This window comes from Oxyura jamaicensis, chromosome 19 (assembly GCF_011077185.1).
Source record: "Oxyura jamaicensis isolate SHBP4307 breed ruddy duck chromosome 19, BPBGC_Ojam_1.0, whole genome shotgun sequence".
Lineage (NCBI taxonomy): Eukaryota > Metazoa > Chordata > Aves > Anseriformes > Anatidae > Oxyura > Oxyura jamaicensis.
In genome coordinates this window covers 3,666,738-3,693,842 of record NC_048911.1, presented here as the reverse complement: position 1 = coordinate 3,693,842, position 27,105 = coordinate 3,666,738, and the positions used below count along the sequence as shown (strand labels likewise).

At 46.1% G+C, this 27,105-nt stretch overlaps 1 protein-coding gene across 3 annotated transcripts in view; it reads right to left on the bottom strand.

The window, feature by feature from the left end:
* Positions 1-12,097: 12,097 nt before the first annotated feature.
* ZZEF1 (zinc finger ZZ-type and EF-hand domain containing 1) overlaps positions 12,098-27,105 on the bottom strand; it is a 59,901-nt gene continuing 44,893 nt past the window's right edge. For 2 of the 3 annotated variants that reach the window (XM_035343242.1, XM_035343243.1), the window contains 11 exons: positions 26,320-26,508; positions 25,865-25,965; positions 25,191-25,326; positions 23,745-24,104; positions 21,777-21,920; positions 20,754-20,922; positions 18,740-18,838; positions 17,792-17,957; positions 16,321-16,471; positions 15,724-15,795; positions 12,098-15,207 (listed from right to left, as the gene is read on the bottom strand). In XM_035343242.1, the coding sequence (XP_035199133.1) occupies positions 15,133-15,207; positions 15,724-15,795; positions 16,321-16,471; positions 17,792-17,957; positions 18,740-18,838; positions 20,754-20,922; positions 21,777-21,920; positions 23,745-24,104; positions 25,191-25,326; positions 25,865-25,965; positions 26,320-26,508 (1,662 nt within the window). In that variant the 3' untranslated portion in view covers positions 12,098-15,132. Of the gene's footprint in view, positions 15,208-15,723; positions 15,796-16,320; positions 16,472-17,791; positions 17,958-18,739; positions 18,839-20,753; positions 20,923-21,776; positions 21,921-23,740; positions 24,105-25,190; positions 25,327-25,864; positions 25,966-26,319; positions 26,509-27,105 lie in introns of those variants that run through there. The other variant, XR_004755336.1, reaches the window with a different exon arrangement.

Sequence of the window (27,105 nt, the reverse complement as noted above, 5' to 3'; positions counted from 1 at the left end):
AAAATAATAAATAATAATAAGCAGGCTTTGCATCAATATCAGGGATGCTAATGAGAGCTGCTGTTCTGCAAGCTGTGCTGCAGCTGGGGGCACAGCCGGGCCGTAAAGACCGCTTGTTCCTCCGAAAGTCTGTCCCCTGCCCAAGGTGGCCACACCAGCAGGGAGCAATTCTTGTCCCCAGGATGCCACGGCGGTGACGTGGGACACCACGTCCCAGCCAAGGGCTCTCCGCAGCACCTTGCTGGTAGATGGAGCAGCTTTCCCCAGCCTATAAATCTCCCCCTTCCCAGATTGGCCATCGGTGGTGACGCTGAGCACACGGAGGTGTCCTTGCAGCTCATCCCTTCCACCCTGCCTGCTCCAGCATCCCCCAGTCACGCCATACCCACACGGCACACCAAGCCCCGGGGACGTCCCCACTGTCCCCACCCCATTGCGGAGGTCCCGGGGCGCTGCCCAGCCCCAGTGGGGAGCCGAGCAGGAGCTGCACCACGCTCTGCACCAGCACAGCCCCAGCAGCTTCCTGCCCTGGGCTTATCTCTGCACCCAGGCGGCCCTGAGGAAGCCCAGCACCCTCGTGCCACTGCTCTGTGCACGCAGACACCGCAGGCTGGGGCTGGGTATTTCGGGGGCAACACTGGTCCCCAGCTGGGGCAGGCGCTGGGTATTTCAGGGCAGCATCAGGGCAGCAGCGTGCCCCTCCCCGTGCACAGTGTGGGTGCTGTGATGCAGACTGGAGATAAATACTTTGGACTTCATCTCCCTGTGGTATCGTGTAAATCGGCAGGGACACGTCCTCGCTGCTCACCCGGCGATGCCGAGCACCCTGAGGCAGCCCCCAGGAAGGCAGAGGCGATGTCGGCCTCCTCCCAGGTCGCTGGGGTACGGCGGGTCCCGCAGAGGGACAGCACCACTTATTCTGGGAGGGAATGGGATGCGCGTGCCCTGGCGTGGGTCTCCCAGGACAGGGTGGTGGTAGTGTCTGCAAGCAGCTGTGAGCGAGAGAACACGAGCCGCTCAGCAAGCCTTGGCTGGCAGCTCACAGACAGAAATAGCAAGGGATTTGCTAAATAAGTTGTGCAGGAGGCACTTATCTCTGCGGAAATACCCACACGCAGGGTGCACAGCCCTGTCCGGGGACAGCCCTGCGTTCCCAGGGATGCACCAAGGCCAATGCAAGCTCCATAGTCAGGGCTATAGAGTGGCTTCGCATTTTTCAGATGCTTTGCAAAGCAATGGAAATGATCCCTACAACCCACGAGCAGCTGGGGGAGGATCAGGCAGAGCCTGCGGCACCAATTCACCACACGGCACAACCCTGTGCCCGCCGGCTCCGTCACTTCTTTGCCCTCTGTCTGCCCTGCCAGCACTCAGCAGAAGCCAACAGATACAAAAAAAAAAAGCTTTTGGAAAAACACCTGGAGCCTCTGCTGGCATTTTCCTCTCCAGATTAATGGGAGGAAAGAAAAAAAAAAAAAAAAAAAAGAGGAAAAGCAAGCCCCATCAAAGAGCACCACCAGCTCTGCAGTTCTCAAATGAGTTTGACATCCACTTCCAGGGCGGGGAAACCCTGACCCCGCGGGCTCTTTCCTCATGGCCCAGCCACGTGGGGTTATGCAGGCAGGTGCTGGGGATGCCACCCTTGGTGCAGACAGCTTGCAGTCCCAGCACGGTTCGCCCTCCCCTTGCACAAGGGCAGCGGCACCCTGCAACCGCCCCGGGGCACGAGGAGGTGCCAAGAGCATGCAGGGCCCCGATAAGGCCAGCGGGTAGGAAATGGGGCTGAAATCCTCGGGTTTCATAAGTCGTGTGACAATAGCGCGAGGCGCTGCCAACTTTCCTCTCGCGGACAGAGCGAGAAGTGCTCGGAAACGGCCGGGCCCTGCGAGGAAAAGAGCAGAAAAAGCAAAGAAACCCCACCAAAGGGGAGCGCCTGGGCATGGTGCCTTTTTCTGCCATTCAGGTCCCTCTCTTGCCCGAGCTGGGACTGCCCCTGCTCACGGGAAATAAATCCACAAAGCTCAGGAACCGAGGGAAAACACGAGCTGTCTGCACAAAACCCTAGGCTGTGCTCCGAGCTCCCTGCTGCAGCGCTCTGCACCCGGGCTGGGCGCCTTTTGCATTTCAAAGTCAGGATTTTCAATGCAAATGCTGCTGAGCCCCAGCCCCAAGCAGCTCAGGTACTGGCACGGACTTGGCCCCGCTGGCTCTGAGCCGCACTTTTCGCTGGGGGGTGAATCCTTGGACCGCAAGGTGCCAGCTGGGGCACAGCATGGCACAAAACTCTCCATAGGGTCTGCTCGGGCAGAGCCATTTCTCGGCGCTAGGGAGGGCCACAGAGGTTGTGCTGCAGGGAAAAGGCAGCTTCTGCCCCCAAAGCCTGCATCCAGCAGCAGAAACAGGTTAAAAGAAGCCTCTTTGGGAGCGGAGCTGTGCAGCAGGACTGTGCCCCAGGAGGGAGGCTGGCACGCACAGGTCGCATCCTGCCCTTCCCGGGGCAAACGGCATCCCCAGCAGCAGCAATCAACACCCGCACGGGGCTTGCAAAGTGTTTTGGCTTCACATTTGCCTAAAATCAAGTGCTAGGGAAATGAAGGCACGCCGGTCCCTCAGCACAGCCCCACAAGAGCCCCGCAGCAGCTGCGGGGACCGGGAGGAGCAGGGCTGTGACCTGCAGGGCAATGGGGACAGCTCAGAGCTGGTCGGGCTCCATCCTCCCTGCTTCAGCACGGGATTTGTATATGGAAAAAAACCTGCCAGGAGAAAGACAGCAGCCCCGCTCCGTCTGGATAAATAGTTAACCGAGCAGTCAAAATAGCCGGTGCTACAAAACAGCTGCTGGGACAGCAGGCAGGCGCCGAGGGGAAGCATCGCTGTCAGAGCGGGACGGGAGGAAGGAAGAGCTCGGGAGCAGGGGTGGCAGAGGGGGCACAGCCCCCAGGTGATCCCTCTGTCGGCCTCTTCCCCGAGCATCCCAAAAGCAGGTGCTGGTGAGGGTGTCCTTCCCAGGTGTTGGTCCCCAACTCACGCTGCTGGCGTGGGATACAGGGACACCCTATTGTGCCCCCACAAGGGCTCAACTGTGGGGGCTCACAGGGGGATCAGTGCTAGGTGCAGCTGCACTGTGACCCCAGAGCCCTTTTTGGGGCCCTCAGCATCCCCAAAATGCTGCATAAAGGACCCAGGGTGCAATGCAGGAGCTTACCAGGGGAAGCAGCAACATAAAGCAGTGCTGGACCCATCATGACACCTCCTGGGGGCATCCAGACCCTGTGAGGGGCTTCTAAAGGCAGGACTCACCTTTCTCCACCCCTGCTGAATGGGCAGGGCTTTGCCCTAAATCAAGCACCTGAGCCAGAGTCCCCCACCTGAGGGCTATGAGCAGCTCTCCCCCACCCAGCACAAGGGCTCATTTTACCCCCAAAGGCAGCTTTCCTGCAGAAAGCTCACCCCTAGCCACGCAGGACCCGACCCAACCCCGATGCCATGTGTGCATCGAAACGTGCTTTTCTAACAGCTGGAGAGATCTTTGGGTGGGAACAGGTTGGGTGTGCAGGAGCCCGAGGGACCCTCTGCCCTGGGGATGGATGAATTTGGGGCTGCAGCACTCACACCCTCCTTGCTGCACCCCATGCCGGGGTCAGGATGTGGGAGGCCACCTCCTAGCCTAAAACCCCAGGCTGGACTCAGACTTTGCCATGCCGAGACCCCACCGGAGCCACTTCATGTGTCACCATGGCATTCACCTCTCCATTTCACCCAAATAATTAACAGTCTATTCAGAGCCCCAGTTGCGCTCATTACCCCAACCCCCAAATTGCTCCCATCCTCCCCCAAGGAAGGAAAAGAATCGCTGTGACTCCCACACCTGGGGGGACGGCACATCACCTGCAGGGGGGATGCACACGCACGCCCCAAACCCGCCGCTTTCGGCACAGATTTGCGATCGGGAAAGATTTCCTATTTAAACAACTCCTGCGTGCTCTCCAGGTCCTACCTGCAGCGCTCCCTCCTTGGTGGCTGGTGAGCTATTTTAATGAATTACTGAAATGCCACCCAGCCACGAGCAGCATATGCTCCGGGTGGGTTTGAGCACAACGGGAGGAAGCGGTACAGATGGCTCCGGGCCGGAGATACCGGCAGTGAAACTGCCTGACGGCCGCCGAGCGTTGATTAAGCTCCTCTGAAAGCCTTCATTAACCCCCTGAGAATTGCCGTTATTCCTACAAGACGCAGCCGGGCAACTGGGGGCTGGAGACTGCGCTGAGATTTCTGCTTTGGAAAAGGCCCCGAAATGTCAACTTTCCCAGGGAAAATTCACAGACAAAAAAAAAAAAAAAAAAAAAAGTCATTCTGCTTCGGCCAGAACATTGTATTTCTGCAAAATCACTTTGTTTTCCTTGTGGTTTTTTAAAGTGTGGTAACGGAGTGCAAATAAAACAAACGTTTTCAAAACAAGGGTAACTTTACAACAAAAAATGTAAATATTTGTCCTGACAGAGTGACACGGGCTGCTCCGACATTGTCAAGACCTTTTCTCACCCCTGTTTTCCCCCCACGTGTGTTTTGCTTTAGTTTTTATGAGAAATCAACTGTTTTAGAAAGCTTTTGGATTTTCCAGTGGAAAAGAGCTCGAGGGAAGCTTTTTCAACAAGTTCCGCCAATTAGCTCTTGGCTCCTGGGCCCCGAGGCTGCTGTGAATTTTCCATTACTGGAAATCTTAAATATCAAAACTGGATGTTTTTCTACAAGATAAATGGGGCTGCGGGGCAAGCCGGCAGCTGCGGCTGCACGGCGCGTCGGGCCGCTCGCTCCCCACTCCCTTCAGCCCTCTCCGCTTACAGAAACATTAAAAAGAGTGTGACCGATTTCTTGCAAAAAGCTTGTTTTTTTTGTGTGTTTTCTTTCACCTGAGATTCACAGAGTGATGGTGTGCAGGAGCACTGGGGCAGTGCTGAAATCCCCCAGCTGTTCCCACCTCCTGCCTGGGATACGAACCCCAAACCTCTCCGACCGTCCCACAGCAGCTGCCCAGATGTGCAGCTGCGCTCCAGATGTGCAGCGCCCCCGAGCACGTCCCCATGGGCAGCAGGTCCCAGCCAGCCGAGTTTCAGGCCAGCCTGCTCAGAGGCTCAGGATGGGTGCTGAGTGTGGGGCTGGATGAGGTGCAGGACCTCACCAGCATGGTAACACCCGTGTTGTTTCGTGAAGATCGGGGAAGGTTTTTATTTCTGCAAGTGTTAACGCACGCACCGTGCACATCGCACCCCACGTTCATCAAAAAATACAATTTCAAGGGCATGAAATATTTAGAAGCAGCAAAGCAGCAGGACAATAAATAGCAGTAATATTCGTGGGAAATAAGGAGGAGGTTTGGTTTAATTATTGCATTCCCAGCTCACACCTTCTTGGCAAAAGTCTGGTCAAATCCTGGCATCCTGCGCCTGCCTCCAGCCCGTGCCCGGCTGTGGGACCATGACGCCTCAGGGCTGGGGCTTTGTGTCCTTCAGAGGCTTCTCCCCTCTCCTTTTTAGCATCCTTTTGGGTCTCGGCTAGAAGGACAGAGCCCGGGGGTGGATTTCTCTGCCGGCTCCGGAGGTTTCTGTGCGATCTCAGCGCTGGTGTGACTCAGCCTGACTCAGCCTCGCCGAGCTGCGGCGCAGTGTGGAAAGCAGAGGCTGGCGGCTCGTGGAAGTGCTTCAAGGGCCTCGCTTGAAGCTGCTGTGTATACGGACGGTGGGTCTGTTTTGTTTGTTTGTTTGTTTGTTTTAATGTTCCTAAAGGGGGATGCCGAGCCCTGGGAAGGCTCCTGGTGACGGGGCCAGCACAGGACCGGGTGCCCAGTGCCAAAGCTGTGCAGCGCCCCTGAAACCAGGAGCTGGGGCAGATCCTGGGCAGCTCGGGGCTGACGTCCGCGAAGCACAAGTTTTGGAATCATTGTGTAGGAGGAGAAAAGCATTCTGTGAGAAAACCCCACAGTCCATCTCACAGTCCATCTACACAATCCCTCCTCCACCGCTGTCCCCTGCCCTTTCCAAGGGGGACCCAGGACTGCCCAGGGACCTCGCTGCAACCACGACATCCTCAGCCCCGCGGCACCACGAGTGCAGCACTTTTAAGGGTAAAAACCAGAAATAACAAGAGCTGTGCCGAGGGCAGCTCGCCGAGCAGGCTGTTTTGCCTGCACAAAACAAGTCCCGGGGGAGCTGGGAGTTTCCTTAGGCGGGAAGGGCCATGAGAGCCACTGCACTGGGCCAGGGCAGGGCTTTGCTCATTATTTTTATTTAGGTGGCAGAGAAATCTGACGGCAATAGAAAGGAGCTGGAAAAACAAACAGGTGTGTCCGGCACCGGAGGGGCCGTAGCTATAGCAATGGGACAGCCCTGTTGACAAAAGGCTGCACAAAAGACCTTCTTTATGGATTAAAAGTGGCTCATGAGCCGGCCACGCAGAGCTGGGAAGCCAAAAAAGCAGAGCCTGGTGAGCGGCCGCCAGGTGCCAACCTGTTGCACCCGGCATCCGCCGGTGGCATTTCTCTGAGGTCCGTGGAAATGGGGCATTTGTGCAGGGGGGGCTCTCCCATCACTGCGGGTGGGTCCTGGCTCTGCAGCAGGCAGGGAAGGGGTTATCTGGGGTCCCCCCAGGCACTGCTCTTCCTCTTCCTCCTCTTGTGGTTGCAACCTGGGGCGAGTGCTGGCCAGCTTTTTGAGCTCTCTGTAGCCTGGGTGCTGCTCGGTGCCTGAGCTGGGTGCCCCCCTCACCGCTCCCACCAGGGGCACCCCTAACAGGAGAGGCAAAAGGCTCCCGAGGGGGCTTTGGGTGCTCAGACAGCCCCGGTGCAGCACCCCAAGCGAAGCCGTGACCGACACCGGGGTGAGGCGGTGCCGGGGCCAGGGGACGGAGCCAACCTCTGAGGCTGCCGCGTCCTCGGCACAAGAGGATTCGCATTCGGGGCGAGCTTTGCCACAGATGAGGGCTCGTGAATAATGAACTGAGCCGCTCGCAGGCTGGGGCTGAGCTGCAATTCTCCGTTTTGACTTATCTGAGCCTTACCCAAAGACGGGCTCGTAATTAAAGCCATAGATCAGCGCTGACATCTGCGTGACTCCGCATACAGGCGCTCAATGCTGCTTGAGCGGGGCTGAGAGGAGCCCAGCCCTCGCTATCCAGAAAATTTGGGATGTGGGGGGGGGATATTTGAGAAAATGAGCAAGTGGCGGTGCCTCTCCCTTGGGCCATGGCAGCCTGGAGGGCAGTGGCTTGGTGCTGGTAGAAAAAGCTGTGTAAGTGACCACAGAAAGGCGGTGGGAGCCGGTCCCCAAAGAGCAGGAGGAGCTCACCCGCAGGTGGCTGCCTCCCCCCTGCAGCCCCCACACGGCCTTGTGCAAAAGGGGAGGTGGAAATCAGGAGCTGGAAGTCACCTTACGCTGCTCCCCTGGGGCTGTGCCAGCAATGTGGCGTGTCCCTGATCTCCATCGGCTGCGCTGAAATGGTGCGAGGTGAGGGGAGAGCGGCAATCACCGAAATCCTCACAGGAGGAAAGGGAAAAGAGCCGGGGCATGCCCTTGGGGTGCCTCGGGGGATCAAACCTCGGGCCCCGTGTGTCCCAGGAGCCACATCCTGAGAGGGGAACAAAACCTGGCCCAAGCCCAGGTACCACCAGCGCAGCTGGGCAAGGTGAGGGGAATTTCCCCCATTTTCAGGGGGAAATTGAGAGCAGGACTGTGCCCTATGGCATTGCTCAGGAGCCAATAAATCAAACACGGATGGCGAAGCTGTCCGAGCCGTGCAGCACCGAAATGCCACAGATCCCGGGGATGCTCCTTGCTCCCGGTGCCGCCGGCAGCTGCTCCGGGGGCGTGCAGCCCCGCGGGGCCGTATGCTGCCGCTGTCGCCGCACCGGGAACAGGCGCTTCCCGGGCCCGCGGGGACAGGCTGTTCCCAGCCGGCGAGCCCCGGCACTCGGCTGCCTGGCGAGCACTCTGGGTGCTTGCAGGAACAAGCTGGGAAGAAACTGTATGATTTTTTTTTTTATTATTATTTTTTTCAGAAGAAACTCTCTGACAGCAGCAGCCGGCGGTAGCACCGGCAGCTCCTGCACCCTGTGCAAGTTCTGCTGGCCCCAGGGGCACGAAGGGGCACTGAGCACCATATAGAAAGCAGGCGAAAACCCAGAAGTAACAGAAGGGACCTTTCTTGTGTGCTTCTGGCACCAATTCTGGCTGCACGGAGCAGAGCAGTGTCTCTACCTCCTGCCACCATGCACCGGGGCCAGGCTGGGCAGTCGGTGGCAGTGGCACCGCGCAGAGACCTCCTGCGCACCGACCCCTCCCCACGGGCAGCCTCTCTGAGTGCTGTGCAAATCCAGTTAAAACAAAGCTACAGCCCGTCAGCAGTCTTAAGCATTATCAGAGCAAAATTCATGCCGGGTGGTTTGTTTTGCCTGGTGAGGGTACGGTAAATAAGCAGCTATTTGAGGCTCCCTGGGTCCTGCCCCTGCGGGAGGTTTGCTTCCCCCGGTGGGATGGAAATGCAGGAACCTCAGGGCGAGCAAGGAGCACGGCCTTGGAAACACCAGCAGTGCTGAAGAAGCGGAGCCCCCTTCTACAGCAAGTGAGGTGCCAAAGCTCCAACCCATCTTGATGTACTTCGGGCCCGGCAAACAAGTGGGGGAAAATGCTGTTCTTCAAAGCAAGGCGAGAGGGGTGGTTTCTGGAGGCCAAGCCACATTTAAAACCCAGCAGCGTATCCTGAATTGACCAACGGGGTATGAAACGCTCTCTTCTCTTTTAAATATTAACTCTCACAGTAAGAAGGAACAAAAACATTTAAGAAAGAAAAATGACAATTGTCAGGAAGAAAAAAGCCCGGCCTGCCACTCACAGGAATGTGAAACCCAGGGTCTGAGTGGGAAGGCGGCTGTGAAACCATTGACATTTTTGATTAATGAGCTTTCTGTGGGTGGTTTATGTAAAGGAGAAGGGTAAGAAACGCAGACACGACTTGTCTGAAGCAAGCCGATGAGACTAGCGGTCTCCAGGATTGAGAACTCGTCCCTTTTTTTCCTGCCTTTGTGGCCCTGGCTGGATGCAAGAGCAGGTCCTACAACCTGTGAGCTTCCGATCAACTGCTCTGCTCAGGTTTCAGGGCAACAGAAGCAATTTAAAGCCTACCTTTGATCTCTTAACTAGGTGTGCTTAAGATTACGCCTTGATTCCTTGCTTAATTCAGTGTAAAATAAGTGTTACGAGGGACTGAAGCCCTACTAAATGCCCATCTCTACACGCACGGTGAAGTTCCCTCCTGCGCCCATCGCAGGGCTGAGACTTCTGCTTGGAGAGAGGAAAACCTCTGTGGGGTGCTTGAATGGGTTAGAAAGCGTAAGGTCAGAAGGGGAAGCGTTTCCTGCGGTTCCTCAGGCACCGACGTGGGATCTTTCACCCAGAAACCCCAACAGAGCTTCAGCAGCCTGGGGGCAGGAACGGCCCGGCAAGGCACCGCTGCTAAACCCACTGGCAGAGGAAGTTTTACTGGGTCTGGCTGAAAACGCAGGGGGAACACATTTAAACAAAATAATTCCCAGCATGGCACGAGGCCCAGCACACCTCCTTGTCTCTCACTTCTGCATCCATTTCACTTTTGCCCACACGCGTGGTGCCGGCACCAGAGGAGCAGAGCAGCAGCAGCAGCAGCTCCGTTGGGCGCAGAGGGGCCTCCTGCTGCTTCCCCCAGCTGCTCCATGGCCAAGCGGCCAACACCTGCGGGTGCCACAGCCCCGGGAAGGCAGCGAGGTGGATTTTGTGCTCCCAGCGCCGTCACAGCGGGGCCCTAATGGTGACAACTCGTTACAAAGAGCTAGAAGCCCTTGGCAGGCAGACATTAGGGACAGCACAGCAAGAGGGAGTGATGTGCAGCACCATGTTAGCTCCTGGAGGAGAACAACCAGCACCCGAGAGCAGCACGGGGCTGCTTCCAGAAAGCAGGGGAAAGCTTTGGTGCAGCCCCCACCCTGCGGCAGTGCTGCCTGGCTGAGCTTTGCCCAGGGAAGGAGCCCCCGGAGCTGCTCCAAAACACGGTGCGGCTCCGCCACCTAAACCTTGGGCCCTGGGAAGTGCCAACATCCTGGAAAGCAGCCTGCATGGGAGTGCAGACACTTTCATTTTATACTTCTATAGACTTTTTTTTGTGCAATGCAAGCTCACATATTGCATAGTTGCAATATTTATAGGGAATGAAGCAAGAAACCAACTTAAAAAAATCACGCAATTTGCCAGCTGAACACCAGGAGAAGAAGCTCCCCAGCAAACTGCCCAGCTCAGAGGTGGAAAGACCCCGTCTGTGACAGTCCTGGAGGCAGAAGAAGAGAGCTGCTGCATGCAAGGTGCTGCTGAGGGCAGGGGCAGAGCAGTGCTGGGTTCCAGTACCCTGGCCGTGCCCTGGGGGTCTGGTGGGCCAGGAGCCCTGCACCTTTGGTGCACCCCGCAACACCACCCAGGGAACCCAGTGGGCCGCTGAGCAACACAGCAAGGTCTAATTTCAATTTGGATTTTGAATTTCAATCCCTTTTCCACTTCTTTTCATGCGCATCCTAAATCTAAACGTGCTTCTCAGCCCATGAACCCAAAGGGAACCTAGCTCTAAATGCATAGGGTTGCTACAAAACCCTGTGAGATTTCCATCTCTTTGTCAGGAATGCTTATTGATGTTTCTGGGTAGAGGAAGGGAGATTTTTTCTTTTTTTTAAATGTATATTCTTCCTTGGATTGCATACTCACTTATGAGTCCCAGCACAACGCTGCAGCCTGGGTTTGAGCCGGGTGGCAGCTTTTCATCATTTGTGCTTTCTTTGGTAGAAGGACCTAAATAAATCAGACCCAACCATCATGGAAAGAATGAGCTTTAATCTGATTTCCTTCACCTCTTGTTTAACTCCTTTCCTATTCACAGCGGATCTCCCTTATTCACCCAGATGGGAAATGCCTTCTTGGCTCTAACCCCGGGGGCGGGTCGCGCTCCTTTCCCCCAGAGCCCCGCAGCTCCTGCTGGATGTGGCCCCTGTGCACCCTGGGGCCTGCTGGTGCCCCCCGAGTGGCTGCAGGAGGGTGCCAAGCGCCCCATGTACAGCCTTACACTGCTTTTCCCTATTACCCTACTTACCTAAGGGCCAGTGGCTGCCTCAGCGGAGACCCTGCATCACTCGCTCCTGTTTAAGCACAGCGTGGCCGGTCCTGAAGGCAGGTTAACAAATCGCCCCCCTTTAAGCTTGCTTACAGCCTGAGGTTGAGCTTTTGGGAGAAAAATGGTTTGGATTCAGGGCATCTAATCAACAGCTCCCAGCCCTTATGGCTGTGAGCTTTGTTATGTTCCAGGGGCTGGGACCACGCTGACTTTAGCAGCAGAGGGAGCTGAATCTGTTCCACTCATAACCTTGCTTACAGCACCTGAAACCTCAGACCTGGCTCTCAGCGAAGCCCCCACTCTCCCACAACCCCTGCTTTGTATTTCTATTTCATGAAATCACCCATTGAGACCATTCTCTGAGCACGTGGAAGCTGTGGAAACAACTCAGGGCGTTGAGTAAATACAAGAATGGTGTCAGCTTCGTCGCTTACCCTCCCCTGACCAACTTCCCCGGAGCTAAAACTAACGCACGGATGCTGTGAAGCTAAGCCCAGGGGATGGGGTGGGCACCAGCCCTTGATAAATACTGCTAATTAGAACAGAGGTCCTGAGACAAATCTCAGCTTAGCACGAGGCAACACCTGGGACCTTGAATTTGCATTTCAGGCCTGAAGGCAAACAACCACCACCAGCACTGAACCCCAGGGGTATCCATGGCAAAACTTTGTTTTTAGGATAAGGCCACTGGAATGTAAACAGCAGGGCTGGAATTTAAAAGAAGACTCCAGTTGTACGTGTCCTGCATAGTTTGATGCAATGGCAGATGTATTCCCACTGGGTGAGGATAAGCAGGTTTACTTACGGGCACCAAAAATGAAGATTCCTAAGAAAAACCTTGGATCTCACTGCAAATTCAAACATTTAACACTCAGTGAGGAGAGGAGAGCAGGAAAGCAAACAAAAAACAGACACTGTGTTGTTACTTTTTTGTTTTTATATAATTTTTACAATATATTTCTCTTCATTTGCATATTTTACCCACATCTGTAGCTTTCTTTTTACATGTTGAACTGAACTGGAATAAATCTAAAGGTTTGATATATTTTAACAACTGATAAAAATTGCAAAGTAGTAAACCCGTAATAAAAGAAATTATAAAACTTTTTTTAAGTGTTTAATGAAAGCAAGTCAAAGGTATTATTACGAACAATGTGGTTTGTCTTAAACACATCATAGGTGAGTCAGGCAGGACAACTTTTATTTTATTTTATTTTTAATATTAGGCACATTTTTTTTTCAGCATACCTGTTTTCCAGCCAGTTTTATACTAGTCAATAGCATCATCACCTGCATCCAACTTGGAAGTGCTGGGGGATTTTCAAGATGTGATTGATCATGAATATTCATTATTGGTATTCTCTTCCTCTTTAAAACTATCAGGAAAAAAAAGAAAAGTGTTTCTTGTCTCTTAAAAATCCGTAATGAATGATTGAGTTGTAAGGCAGCAACAGATTCAGTGTCAACTCAGGTCACAGTCCTTCAGTTCCATCTAGTGGGTAGAAATAATATTTAGTGGACAACGTTTCTAGACAGTCCCTTCAGGGCAAGATGACTGACTCAAGGCCAGTTACTGCTGGTAGAGTAAGTAGGTGGTGCGCCTAGTAAGGAACACTGGCCACTCCTGTGTCATCCTTGCAGCCTCGTGTGTCTTCGTACAGAAAGCAAAAAGACAGTCCAACTGAAAATTGTGAGTATGGTAGAGCTGTCACAGGTTCTATGAATGGTTTATTTACAGTCTTCATCCCTGATGTGAAAAAAGAAAAAAGCCTTCTTTTGACTAAAACATAGGAAGATCTCAGCAGCATGCTACATGCCCTAGCAAATCAGCCCGTTGCATATCCTTGACTGCTTAGCCCTGGATTCCCACTGAGGCAGTGAATAGGAAGTCCTACTGCTCAAGAAGAGCAATTTCAAAAGCTCACCTGTCCCATTGATGCGACTCCCTAAAGCAGACTTAGTAATAACATCTCGTTTTGGTGTAGCAACTCAGAATCTGTTCACGCTCCCAGGAAGTGTGAACTAGTTGGTTTCTCATGGATGGATCTCTCAGACACCCTTGCAGTGAGACTGCAAACTCCAATACATTACTCAGATGTGGGAACAAAATGATCCATGTGTTCAACATACGCCACAACTCTGATAATACCCTTCCCATCACAAGCTCCTTCTGAAAGGAAGAAGGGTTTCGACTTTCAGTTGCAGTATACTCAAAGAGGGGCTTCAGAGCAGTATCTCTGCATCCTTTCAGTCTTTGATAAGTGGTATGTTTTTCCTGAATTCTGGCATTCTCACTTGCTAAGAGGGCCACTCCATTCCTGAAGGCAACAGCTTCAGCACTGCTTGGTCTTCAGTTTTAAATCTTTCAGGCAGAATACCGACATTCTGATTGAACCTCATCCCCTGAAGCAGCACTCACTTTACACTCCCCTGGCTGAACAGAAAGAAGTCAAGACATCTTTAACCACAGCCCTAGAGGTCATCCAAGGAAAGGGGATGCATACTGCACAATTCCCTCTCAGAGGGAGATCGGACCGCCCTTAAAGTATGTCCAGACCCAGCTGCTAGGACCATCAATTCAGAGGTCATCCACGGAAGCGGTGCTGCTGTGCTCAAGTCACAGTGCTATTTAGGCACCATTTACCTTGTCACCAAGCAAGGTCAAGAAGTATATTCCCTTCTCACAGAGCCACTGCCTTTACCCAACCTGAATCAGTCACCTAGACTCCACTACTGAAGTTTTTGGTTGTCTTTTTTTGCATTTTATTGTTGAAGTGGGGAAGGGAAGAAGAAAATAATTCTCACTGGAAGTTCTCTGAATTGACAGTTGACAAGACCAGCTATAGGTACTGCAGAACAGTATACAAAATTCATCCCTAAATCTTTCTATGTTCTTTGGAAAGGGAATAACCAGTGTAGCTGAGCAGGAAGAAAGCCAATTTATTTCAACATAGAAGGTCTGCAATTCATTTCATGTTCATTAAGAGTAATGCAGTTATTGCTGTGTTAAGACCGGATTGATTATTAACCCCCACCCGAGTGCTGGGAGTCCAGGTTCCTACCATTGCTGAGAAGGACCTCCTTAAGCCACTAGTACCCAAATAATTAAAAGAAAAAAACCCTCATGAATAATTTCTTCTATGATCTTTGAGAAACATGCAAGTTCCTCAGTTCTTCATATCACCACTGCTTAATGAATGGAGGCGTGCCTTTGCTCTCTGCGCTAGAATAATGTACTATTTAGAATAATACCATCAGAGATAAATTAAGGTAAGAACAGATGATCCAGGTGATTGAAGCAAAGAACAGGAGAAACATTAACTTCTTGCACAAGGATGCTCTGAAGCTGGAATTCTTTAACTTCTATGCAATCACCCGGAATTTGTTATACAACCTGTAGTTTACCAGTAATTAATGTTCTTTTCCCTGGGTAGTAGCCTTCAAGGCAAAAGCAAACATGACAGGATTCAAGTGTGGACCATTTCCGCATCAGCCCATCAGATTCTGGTTTGCCTGTCTCACTCCGATGATACATAGGTGCTGCTGACTGCATCGTTCTAAGTTCAGCAATCTTTTCAGAGCTTTCAGGTTCCATCAATCGTTTCCTTGGGAGCAGATGATACCAATGGGGGGGCCTTCCATTCTCATACTTCAGCTACCTTCTTTCATTTACTTTCTTTGAATTTAAAAAAAAAGAATTGTTCTGTTTACTCTAACATGCTACAATATGTGCATACATAACTGTAGGCGACGCGTGAGTTACTTCAAGATGTGCTTTTTCATTGAAGTGCGCTTTTACTTTTACAAATTCTACATCAAGGTGGAAGGAAGGAAGGCTGCAGAGTGCTCATACACTGAAGCTGAAGGAACTTTTCCTGAACGGAGTTAAGATGTTTGTTCCAAGGTTCCTATGGACAAACTACTCTATCCCATGCACTCCGGCCTGAGCCAGTATTAAACATTCCAGAAACTTGTTGATTTGTTTGGATAGTTAATGGCAAGGCTGATAGCAGCAATGTTTTTCAGGGCCTAGAAGAGAGAAGAAAAAAAGCTAAGTCACGTCACATATATTCCCAGTTCAAAACTGTGCAGAAATTCTTGTATGAATTTAAAAGAAATAATTAAATAACCATCCTGTCTCTACCAGGTTACTTCCTCTTACTCCGTTAATTGTCACACATCCACGCTGTTTCAGCAAGGCCACTGCATTTTCAGTGGCTGAAATACCACCCCTACCCTACCCACCTTTCCATGTTTTGGCAGTTGAGAGGTCAAAACAATTAAATTAGATAAACCCAATTAAACTACTTGTATTAGAATGAGTTAGTGTTGTTTCCCAACAGTCAGTTTGGGCCATATTGTCTGACTAAAGGAGAAAAGCATTTGTGTGCCGTTCATCACAGACAAATTTCAGAGGCCTGTCATGGTGTAATAAAGCCCATATTTTATAAAATGCTATGGGCAATCAGAAATTGTTCATTATTTCCATCTGCCAGAAAAATATTACAAAAACACACCTCTGGGGTTGCACAATCCTGTAATTACCTGTGCTGTGCAGCGATGAAGATGATCTTCAGTATTTAAGGCAAGCAAATACTCCTGTAGAGATCCAAGCTCCTGCAGCCAGAAAGCATTCAATGAGCACCAACACTTCTACCAAAAATATCATCCTACTAACAAACATTGAAATGCTGATCACCAGCAGTCCCTAAGAACCAAATGCATCTGAACTACACACAAGACTCCTGGACCAGAACAGAGTTTGTGATTACAGAAATCAGTTAATTACAGACTGTTCATATGTAATGTCCAAAATCAACTCAAAGAGAACCACATTCAAATGCCTTTAAATTATTCTGAGAGGAATGCTGATTTAAGAGTGACTTTATGGCCTACGCCTTAATTGCACAAGGAAGAGTCATGACTATTACTTACAGACCATGATGGATAAGGCAACTATGTTCCCCTTAATTAGAATTTGCTACCAGACTCCACAAGAGAAAGCTGTTCATATTTCTAAAGCATACAAAAGCTCTGATGAACTTTGCCAAGATAAAGGAAAAATGCATTTAGTTTGACACTGAACTACATAACATTCCCAGCACTGGGGAGAGGAGAGATATAAATAAAGGAACTGCTTACAGTAACTCTGTTTTCTGTAACAAAAAAGAGTTCTGCAAGTGCACGATGAAGAGGAAGGAGAATACCAGGCTTGGTCACATCATGACACAAGTTGTTTTCCATATGGGTGAAAAGCTGCCAGAGTGGCTTCAACAAGGTGAGGTCACAGTCCCTGAAAAGAGGTCATTTAAATGAAATAGTTAGTAACCATGATCTTAAGCCTACCCATAGGAGAAAACAAAGCACACTCCCCCCTCCCCCCCCCCCCAGTTTAAGGGAACAAAACCATATATTTCTGACAGTTAGATGTATAAAGCAAGGGAGAAGCACAAGAACCATTTTAAATCTAAATTCAGTCAGGTGTTTCAGCACAATGAAATTCATTCTGAATCAGTGAAGTGAAGAAAACCTTATATTCATGGATATATCTTAATGACTCTTCTAAAACCGAGCAGCCTCCTGAAATGAGGACTTTAAAATAACTACATACATCATTTTGCTTAATGCTCTAGCTCTACTGCTTCAAATTGTACAATATCAACCTGCAGCTCTGGGTAGCTGACATCCTGGTTTATGGCAGACAGATAATTCTCTACAAACAGTTCCAGCCTTACCTCTTTCCTACTCCCAAGTTAAAGCAAGCCATTTCAAATGTTTCTAATTATACAGAGGATGATAAATATAGTTATGTAGTGGGGAAAGAATCAATCAGAATCTGTCATCAGATTAAAACAAGGAGAGTATAAAATATAAGCACAATGGAGACTTGATCTTTTACCAATTAAATTTGTTGTCCACAGGACAAAGCAGACATTTTCTAATTAAAGCCAAAAAAAAAAGCTAAAGGAACTTGAAAATACCATAAATTTGTCATTACAAATAAAAGCAAAATCAGTTTTTCAGAATTTGATGCAGATTGGTGTACACAAAGAGGTAAGCAATGGGTCTGTGTAATTGTCCATTTTCATTACTGTATGCGAATACACTTTCTGACTTCTTTTTATTAAACTAAGCTAGTAGGATGCTGTCATTTTATTGGTTTTGTTTGCTCTAAACCAAAAGGGCATAACTGAGTTAAGTGTCAGCTGTCATGTGCTAATGAGTTAATGCAACTATACACTTTTCTGAGACTATAAAAACTCTTTTACAACATCTATTTTCATAAATACCCAGGCCATGCATACTTGAGCTTTAGCACACCTATCCTTTCTGAAACTCAATTACAGGCTTTGCAATGGTACTACTATAATAATCATTAAAAAGTTATTTACTTGATTAGTGAATCAGATCATTATTTTCACCAGTTTATGACTTCATCCTCACCTTAATTCTGAAGGACAACTAATAGAAAGAGACTCAATTCCTAGAAAATTAAGCGGAATCTATTTTTTTTCCTGTTTTGGTTTATTTTAAAAAAAAGACAAAGCAACAGCAACAACAAAATAGAACACAACCCTGCCTTTCAGTGTACAACATAGAACAGTGCACTTACCTCTGGGCGCTGCATTGCACTATCTTCAAGAGCAAGTGGATAGCCTTCAAACGCTGGTGACCAGTCTGGCGGCATGCTACACCAACCTGCCATTCCCAGATTTTGGCCAGCGGGAGGTGAGGAACTACCCTTTCCTCAGAGAGCATCTGCTTTAGAATTTCAAACCCTGAGTTAAAAATAAAAAGATAAAAAAAAATCAAACAGCTATTGCTTTGTAGGGACCCATTCTGCTCATAAACCATAGTTTTCTCCAGATATTAAGCATTGCTCTGGCAAGCAAGAATAAAAATAAGAACAAAAATCTGAGATAACTCCAGACTACAGTCTGACATAGCCAGTCTTTTCTGGGCCTAAATTAAATAAAAAGTTAGCAAGACTCCTATCTGAAATTGAAGTTTTACCCCAAACAAGGAAAAACAAACACAGGTCCTCACTATTATGTGATATTCAGTAGAGTTTTGCTGATTACCAATCACCCACCATCCTCAATTCTATTAAAAACATCTAAACTCTAAAATAAACTAACAAAGCCTTGCATGCTATATCTACAAACTAGACCCAGAAATAGCCTATTTTAATGGACATCTACTTTTTAAAAAGACAATTAAAATGTTATCTGTTTCCAATTATGGCACCTGGGAGTGCTTACTAAATCCTGTGTGTGATTACTGTCATATAATGAGACTTTGAATGCAAGTAACATTATTATAATTGTTATCTCCAAGCCTCTACAAAGATTTGGTATTTCTAACATACAGTCACAGCATATACAAGACATTAGCCAAGTTTCAGCTTGAACAAGACAAATCACATATTTCCAAAACTCTGAAGGAACAGGTTAAAAAAAAAAAGCTAACAACAACAACAAAAAGATAAACACAACTCTGGCAAATCTCTGGCAAAATAACACCAAAAAGTCCTTTCAGACACATTCTGAACAACACTCACCTGTCTGAAACCTTCCAAGATGACCTGCAGTCACTGTAAACTTATAACCCCACTCAGTGTTACTCATGTCAGAAGTAAATCGGTAATACAGCGTGTCTCCTGTGTATGAGAAAGGGAGAGAGTACACATTGGGAAGGGAGAAAGTACACATTAGTACCTACTTAGTTTTGCTATCACAAATGCACTTTGTCATTAAAATAAACTAATCCTAGATATTGTCATTCAAGACAGGTGATTTTTTTTTTTTTTGTAATTATGAAATGTGCAGAAAGGAGACTGAAGTAAAATGCAGAATGATTTCCACTGTGTAAAAACACTTGCAATGTCTCTTACATTTTTGTCAACTACATAGAAGGTGAGGGAGTTAAAGAACACAACTGAACTTCACTTTTCCCGCTTGTGTAATGGATCGGTTATGATTTATGAAGAAACAACCTCTACATGGGCAGCCAAGTTCACAGTCCACTAAGCAAAAGGGAAAAAATTGTGAAAGTAAAGTTTCATTACTCTTATGTGTCAGAAAACAAAATCACAGACTTCTACCCTACAGAGCAAAGTTGTTAGCCACCTGAAGCTGGAAGAACTACCAAAATGCTTGACCAGTTTATAATCATGCAGTGGAACATTCGACAAGTTCTTGTTGTATTTGTCTACAGCGTCACAAAGACGACTACTGGCAGTTAGCTGTAGTGCTAAACAAAACAGATCTTTATCTGTTGTGCTCTGTAACGTCAGATCTGGCTACAGCATACAATTTCCTTCTTTTCCATTGAAGAATCACTCTGGGCAGACATGCTAGATTTCTCTGGGTGTGGAATTTTCAAAGTTTCAAGTGGAGGAAAGTGTTCAAAAACATTTGTTAGGATTTAAAAAAAAGTGTTTTCTTTTTATAATAATAATAAAAATCCATTCATTTTCCCCTTTTCATCTTGAAATGGAGTCACTGCTCTCTTCTACTCCTACACAGCAATGACTGCCTGGAGAAAGCCCTGCCATCAAATGTAAAGCCCAGAAACTGCCTTCAAGTGCCTGGATTCAGCTAGAGCCTGCTGAGTGAAATCAAGAGCCTCAATCCAGAGAGCTGTAGCTGGAACTGAAGTTTCACAGGGTGAGACTCAAGTTTCACAGCCAAGGCTGCTCCAAAACAATGGGCCTCAAAGTTCAGTTTCCTGGCAAACCTCTGCAACTACTTGGGAGGAAGAAGAGGAAGGAAAAAAAGTTCATAAAAAATCCAAAATATGTCTACAGAACAGACATTGATTTCTAACTTGCACCCTATAACCCAAACTCCTTTGCTGAGAAAGTTCCTAGATCTACTTACAGCTACTGACAATATGCAATGTCAAGTTTCCAGCAATGCCACAGAGCATTTAACTCAGTAGGTTAAAGCAGCTTAACATCAGAAGCATGAGATCTGTGCTGCTTTCTCCATGCAGCCCCTCAGATCACTGGCATTTGGTACCGTGTTATCAAAAACGTGCTTACAGAATGCAGACCAAAGTTGTCAGTGAAGGGACTGACTTTTTCAGCTATGCTCAGTGGCAACAACTGGAGACAAGGCATTGGCACACTCTCTTTATTTGCTCTGAGCACTAGTGTAGTACGGAGACGAGAGATAAGCCTATCTGTTTAAAAAAAAAATGTGCTTCCTGTGGAAAGTAAGACAAGGCAGAAACAATGTAAGTGAATATCATGCAGAACAAGGACTGTGTTGGAACAGAATCAAGATCAAAATTTGTTTCCAGTAGCTAAGTGCTTGCTTTGACTGAGGTGGGGAAGAAAAGGTCAGAAATAAAACAGTATGGAATGTGTCAAGTAGCAAAACAACAGATAAGCCCACTTCTAAAAAATAAATGCAGGAGAAGCCTGTGAGAGCAAACAGACCGGGACAAGAAAAGGAGGTTTTTCCTCACACGTTTCAGTAACATCTGCATTTTCAGTAGTTTCTCTCAAGAGTGCCAGGTACCAGCAATTCCCAACACTTTTTTTGGGCTTTAAAACACTGCATATTCACCTGGAAGCTCAAAATCGTTCCATTTCTGTGGAGACCCACTGAAGCTGTGCCGATCCTGCTGGAAATCACTGCTGCTGGACATGAGCAGCTCATCACAGCCTTCTTCTGTATTACACTGAGAGTCAAATTTGATTGAGAGGTAGATAGCACCGGGAATTTGAACTTTATCCTGAGAAATAAACATGTTATCTTTGTATACTGTAATGCTATATTACCAAGAAGCTGCTTAACTTTCACCTTACAAACAGAAGTGGTATAAAGAATATTACAGTACCTCCATGGCAGGAAAAAAAGTCGTTGTTAGTTTTATTAGGAATTAATCTAACAAATGTAAAGCATGTCCTATTGCTTGCATTAGATATTAAGAGTGTAAAAATTAATTACTAGCAATGCTACTGGTGGTATTCATTTCTGATATTGATCGTATTGCCAGAGCCTAAGGGCTTACATGCCTTTACAAATAAAAAATAGAAGAGTCTTAGCTGCAGGGAAGTAAAAATCCCAATGCTGCCCAGAGGCAGTAATTACTTACCGAACTCTATTTGCATGAGCATGCTCAGAAAAATACTTTCAAATAATATCAAGAAAAGAACAATCAGAAACTGTGTCAGAACATACTCTAAAATGAGAAATACACCGACAAAAAAAAAAAAAAAGAAAAAGAAAAAAGGAAAATAAAAAGAAAGATTCCACTCCTAGCTTTCATATAACAGCACAAGAAAGTAACAGGGCAATGGAAAGAAACCTTTGGATGGAAGGAAGAAGTACTTGCTCATTAAGGCCCTGAATCAATCGAATTAGTACATTAAAGTGCCTTATTGAACACATTTCTTTGCAGGGCAAGTCTTCAGCCATCTGGCATTGACCTCTTCAAAAACAACAGGGTATTTAGCAGGTGCTTCAAGCACAGAAGTCCCATGGTTATACACATGGAACACGATCACATTTCTGCTTCAAACACCTTGGTATTTTTCAGTCTTCACATCATGTAACCCATTGCACTGCAATACAGTTATAACTTACCTCAAAATTCGTGTTGTTGTTGTAAGGATGTTTAGACTCACGCATCTGGACTGCCATCCCAGGTTCCTCCATGAACTGGCAAGCTGTCAGTGCCATCGTTCCCAGCATGCTCTCACTGCATCCATGCAGCACTTTCTGCAGGATCTGAGGAGAAGCAGCACATTGTGTAAATGCAATTTGCTATCTAAGCAACATTTACAAACTTACACGCCAATGACTGATACATTTCTAGTTCTGTAACATTTCAGAATAGAGACTGGAGGTACCAGCAAGAAATGAGACAAATTCACGTCTACAAGCACCTAGAGGTGCAGAAGATTATACTCTGTCCTCTGTTTCAGACCTTTCAGCCTTTAAGTGGTAAAACATGGCAGCTACTAGCTACATTCTTTCCATAAATGCTAGAATAAAGGTTAATTCACAGAGTAATTTACAGGGAACTGAAGCTGTAAACAAGGAATATCATTTAAAAACTTTGTTAACATGCTAAACAGACACTTTCACCTTTCATATCTACAGGTTTCAATTTGAACAGAACGCATCCTATATTTTAGTCTTCAAAACGTACAAGTCCACATATAAAAAGGAAGGATTAAGTATCAGTCAAATGGTTGCAGTGTTTGGAAGAGCTAGATGCAAGAGTTGTATCATCAAAAATACACATAAATACCACTGAGTCTATCAGGACACATTAAGTAATGATTCAGAACAACCTTAACCCTCCACTGTTTCTTATTTTTCAAAAGTGCACAAAAGTTCTTTATCAGGAGTCCTATTACTCAAGGTCCTTTACAGGTCGTTCTAGCAACCCATTGCACTGCTTCACCTGTAATTTTCTACATCCTCCAATAAAACTAGCCATACTAACTCAGGCCAAAAGTTTCTCCTCCAAATCAGCCAGTAATATATTTTTTGAGAAAAACGAATATAAAAAACACAGGAAGTACACAGCATGGTTCCCTGAATACATTCTTTGCCTCCACAAACTTGTAGAAGGGCCTAAGTCAAAGGCTACGCCTTTGTATTTTATATGCCTTAACAGATTTTTATTACATCAGTTCATCCTGTCATTTTCTGATCCTATATAAACACCCTGTGGCAACAACTTTAATGACACACTGTGTCAAACACCAACTCTTTTGGTTTGTTTTGGACTTTCCACTGACTACCTTAATCTGACACTCCTTTGTTTTCTTACCGGGAGGGCCAGTGAATAAGACTTGCTGTTTACTTTTTCTATGCTGCTCATGATTTTAAGACTATAGAGAAGGAGGAACAGACTTTTTATTATTTCTCCTCCCTCAGTACCCACGGGACAAAGATCCAGGGTCAAGAAAACCAGTCGGTTCCTCACAAGGAAGTTATTCCATGGCTATAATAATCCCTGCCACACTTCTGCAGACCTTTTCTAGTTGCACTGCATCTTTTCCTTAAAATGAGGGAGTCAGGTTGTGTGCTGTAGTCCAGATGAGAGCGCAGTATTGGTTCAGTGGCATACTGATGCCTTCTGTTTTATTTTTAATTCCTTCTTTGAAGATTTCTAGCACTTGATTTGCTTCAACTGCTGGGAAGCATTCAACTGACATTTTCATTACAATATTTTATTATAATTCTGAGATCACTTCCATCACAGTAACACTCAGCCCATCAATGGGGTAGCAGGTATTACAATACACACACTGAGATCTAACAAAAATCAGCTTTCAAAATGGACTGCCTAGTTCGCCAATTCCTCTACAAGATTTATCCCCATGGAAGAGTCGTCTCCAAGGAGCTAGTTTTTTTCATTTCCTGTTAAAAAATCGGTACATTAAGACACTGACAGATTCTGACTGCTTTTTCAGAACTAATTTAAATTTTGGAGTTTCAATTTAGCTTAAAAAAAGAACTGCACTTATTTTTGTTAGTTAGAGGCTTGTAGAATGTAGGCACAGGGCTTGCTCACATGCATAAGTGAAATCCACTTACTTTTTCCCATAACTGCTTTTCCTCTAGCTGCATAAGCATGTCCAGTATGTATGTCATGTGGGCTGGGCCACTAAGATCTAGGATTTCCTCATTTATTGCCACATCATCCGGCCATTCAGCTAACAACGATGCCAACACGTGCCTGGCATAAAGAACAGCAGTTGCCTCATTTACACGATACAAGTAGTCCCTCACAGACTTTTTGCTTCTGGAGTCCAGCTCCTTATGCAAGAGTATGGAACTCTTAGTGCGACGCTGCTTGGCATAACTAAGCTGAAGATCACTCTCTGTGTTAGTTATCAGCTTCTGGGCAACTGGATTGGTCTCTTCTGTTGCTTTATCACAGAGCACAGGCTTTGACTGAAAAAGAAATAAAAAGTTTGAAAATCCACTCTCAACAATATTCTCCTTTGTTATGTTTGGATATCTGACCAGTCTGTCAGGCTGCAAGCTGAATTTACAAATTAATGTATTTTACATACTGAAAATCAGGTGCATCAAAGAACACAAAGTACAATCTCTCTTGTACCTCGAGGGATGAAGTTCCTCAAAAAAACCTGTTCACATCAAGAGACTTCACCATACACTGATGGATTCATGACTGTACATATGATCAGGAACAGCAGTTAGAATTCTAACCTGAAGTGTTACTTTAAGCTGAACTACAGAGGTAAAGCAACATAGTGCCATGCTATTTGCGACCCAAGAATATAATCACAGAATGATGCAAGTTGGGAGGAACCTTTGGAGATCATTTGGTCCAAAACAGACTTGAAGCTGAGCCATATTCGTAATTATATTAGGCTCCACAAGGCTTTGTCCAGTCAAGTTTGAAGTGTTTCCAGGGGTGGATATTTGACAACTCCTGTATGAACTGTTTTAACATCTAAACTTTTGTTCTTATAATTACTTGAAACTATACTTCAGGAAGTCCTCAAACCAGTTCTCTATGCAACTGATATAAAATTGTGCTGGTGATACCACATGGCCAGGAACCAGCACCCAAATAAAGCAAAAAGCTGTGTAACCACACTATTGTATATAAATCCTCAACGTTGTAAGTGTAGTGTCTACTCTGCGAAACAGCATTGCTTCTTTGTTCTGCTGCAGTTACTGTAAGACAGCATTACAACGGTAAACCAGTAACTGCACAAGCTTACAGCAACTAGATACAATCTCTCCTGTATAAGGAGAGGAAATCACAGCATGCAATCATGATTTGTTCTCCTGACCTGAGAATCAAGTTCTCCTACTTCCTTACGGAAGAATTTAAAAGGAAGAAATACTTGCTTCTTGTTGCATCTGCTCATTCATTTTGACATTAAACATTAACAACAGATTACTCCAGTTGTTAAAAAAACTCTGAAGTTTCTAAATAAAACTGAAGTTACTAAATGCCTAAACTAATTATTTCTAAACTGTGCCTTTTAGCAGAGACATACACACCAAACATGGTAAGATGATCATATCTGTATCTACTGCTTTTGAACTCTGCTCCTCCAACCTCAAACGCTTGCTGGGTTGCCATTTCTGAGCCAGTGTTCGGATCCTCTCATCTGTTGTAATTACATCTCCATCAAATCTTAAAAAAATACAAAAGAAAAAATAAATGTATAAATGTGTTTGAAATTAATGCAAATAAAATTAACACAATTAAATACAAATTAAAGTCTTCCCACTGCCTATTTTAAAAAGATTCATTAAACTCAACCAATTTTGTCGCATTATGTTGACTAGCTTCCCTGCTTGAACAAGTAGAGGGTTTTACATGACATAAAATTGCTCATCTCCATAAAAACACGATGGCTCCAAGACATGCTTTGATTACTGGAAGTCACATGAAGGTCTGTTCATTTTGCCTCAGTTAAGATAATTTAGAGATATAGTAGACCTACATATGGGAGTTATTGTATTGAAAAGAACATGCAACATATTTCAGAAGATGGTGACTTGTTTCCATAACTACAACTAAAACTCAACCGGAGTTCAATTCCTTACTTTTCACACATGAATACCAAGTCATATCCTCAGAACAATTTCTATTCTGCATCTTTCACATTTTAAGGTACAGCCTGTACCTAGTAACTTTGTTTTTAGATTGAATCTAGTCTTTCACATACCTCTTTTGAACTTCCAGGAAAAAAGAATCTGTTCTTTTCATTTGCAACTCATACATGGCTCGAAGAATATGGAGAGGTGCATTAAGTGCATCGTGTGTCATCTGAGAAAGATTTTTTTAAAAAAAGACATTTCAGGTGAAGATGAAAGATATGTTTCTGTAAGGGAGACCGAGGTACTACTTTCTATTTATCACATACATAAAAAAAATAATGAATTTAATAATACTTGGATTATTAGAAATGAAGAGTAGTTTAGCAAAAACCTTTATAATGATTTTATAGCATTCATTATTGTGTTCCCAGTATGAAGTTTTATTTTGTCTCCTTCCTTTTTATTTCTTGAAATTATAGATCTATATTATATAAATCTAGAAGAAAAACAGGCATATAAACTACCAAATATTTTATGCAACTAGCAAATCTATAGTAACTTCCATGGAGGGAAAAACAAGTACCAAGAAACATATTTTGGTGGCTTCATCCAAACCCTCCAGAGGATCGAGTTTGTTCTGCTCTAAATCAGCAGAACCAACAACGGATTGCTCCACATCTTGATCTTGTTCCCTTTCTTCCAGTTCAGTATCCTCACGTTCAGCCAGGGAACTGATCTCCTTCTTTGAGGAATACAGCATTATTGACAAAATCTATACAGAAAAAGGTAGCATATGGTGTGACAGCTGTAGATATCATTAGTGTATCAGCAATCAGCATTTTAAGAACATTGTAAGACTTGGACAGAGTTTAGCACATACTATTCTAAAAAGAAACAACACCTAAACCAAACCACAACAGAAAAGCAACATGAACTTAAACATTTCCCACTTCACAAATAAGTTACATCTTCCAGGTTACTAAAGACAACTTCAGTAATTAGCCAAAAGCATAAAAAATTGAGAAAACATTTAACCATTTTGGAACATCAAAGGTTTCAGGATTCTTAGACAAAAACAGAAGAGAGATAACTATCACCAATAAGCCAGGGCTGCCCCTACACACTCTTCATGCCTATGATAAAGCACAACTAATGATTGAACCACTTTTATCTTTCTGCAATTAAATATTCAGAAACAATGTGCCCACAAACATATTGACGTCCCTACATTGCACGGCAGTAATATCTTGCACATGCCAGTGAGTAACACAACTAATATTTTTCTTTTAGATTAATTATTTTTTAAAATGGAAGAATGGAATCTTCAAGAACAGTCTAAATAAAATTTATAAATGAAACTGAGTAGGTT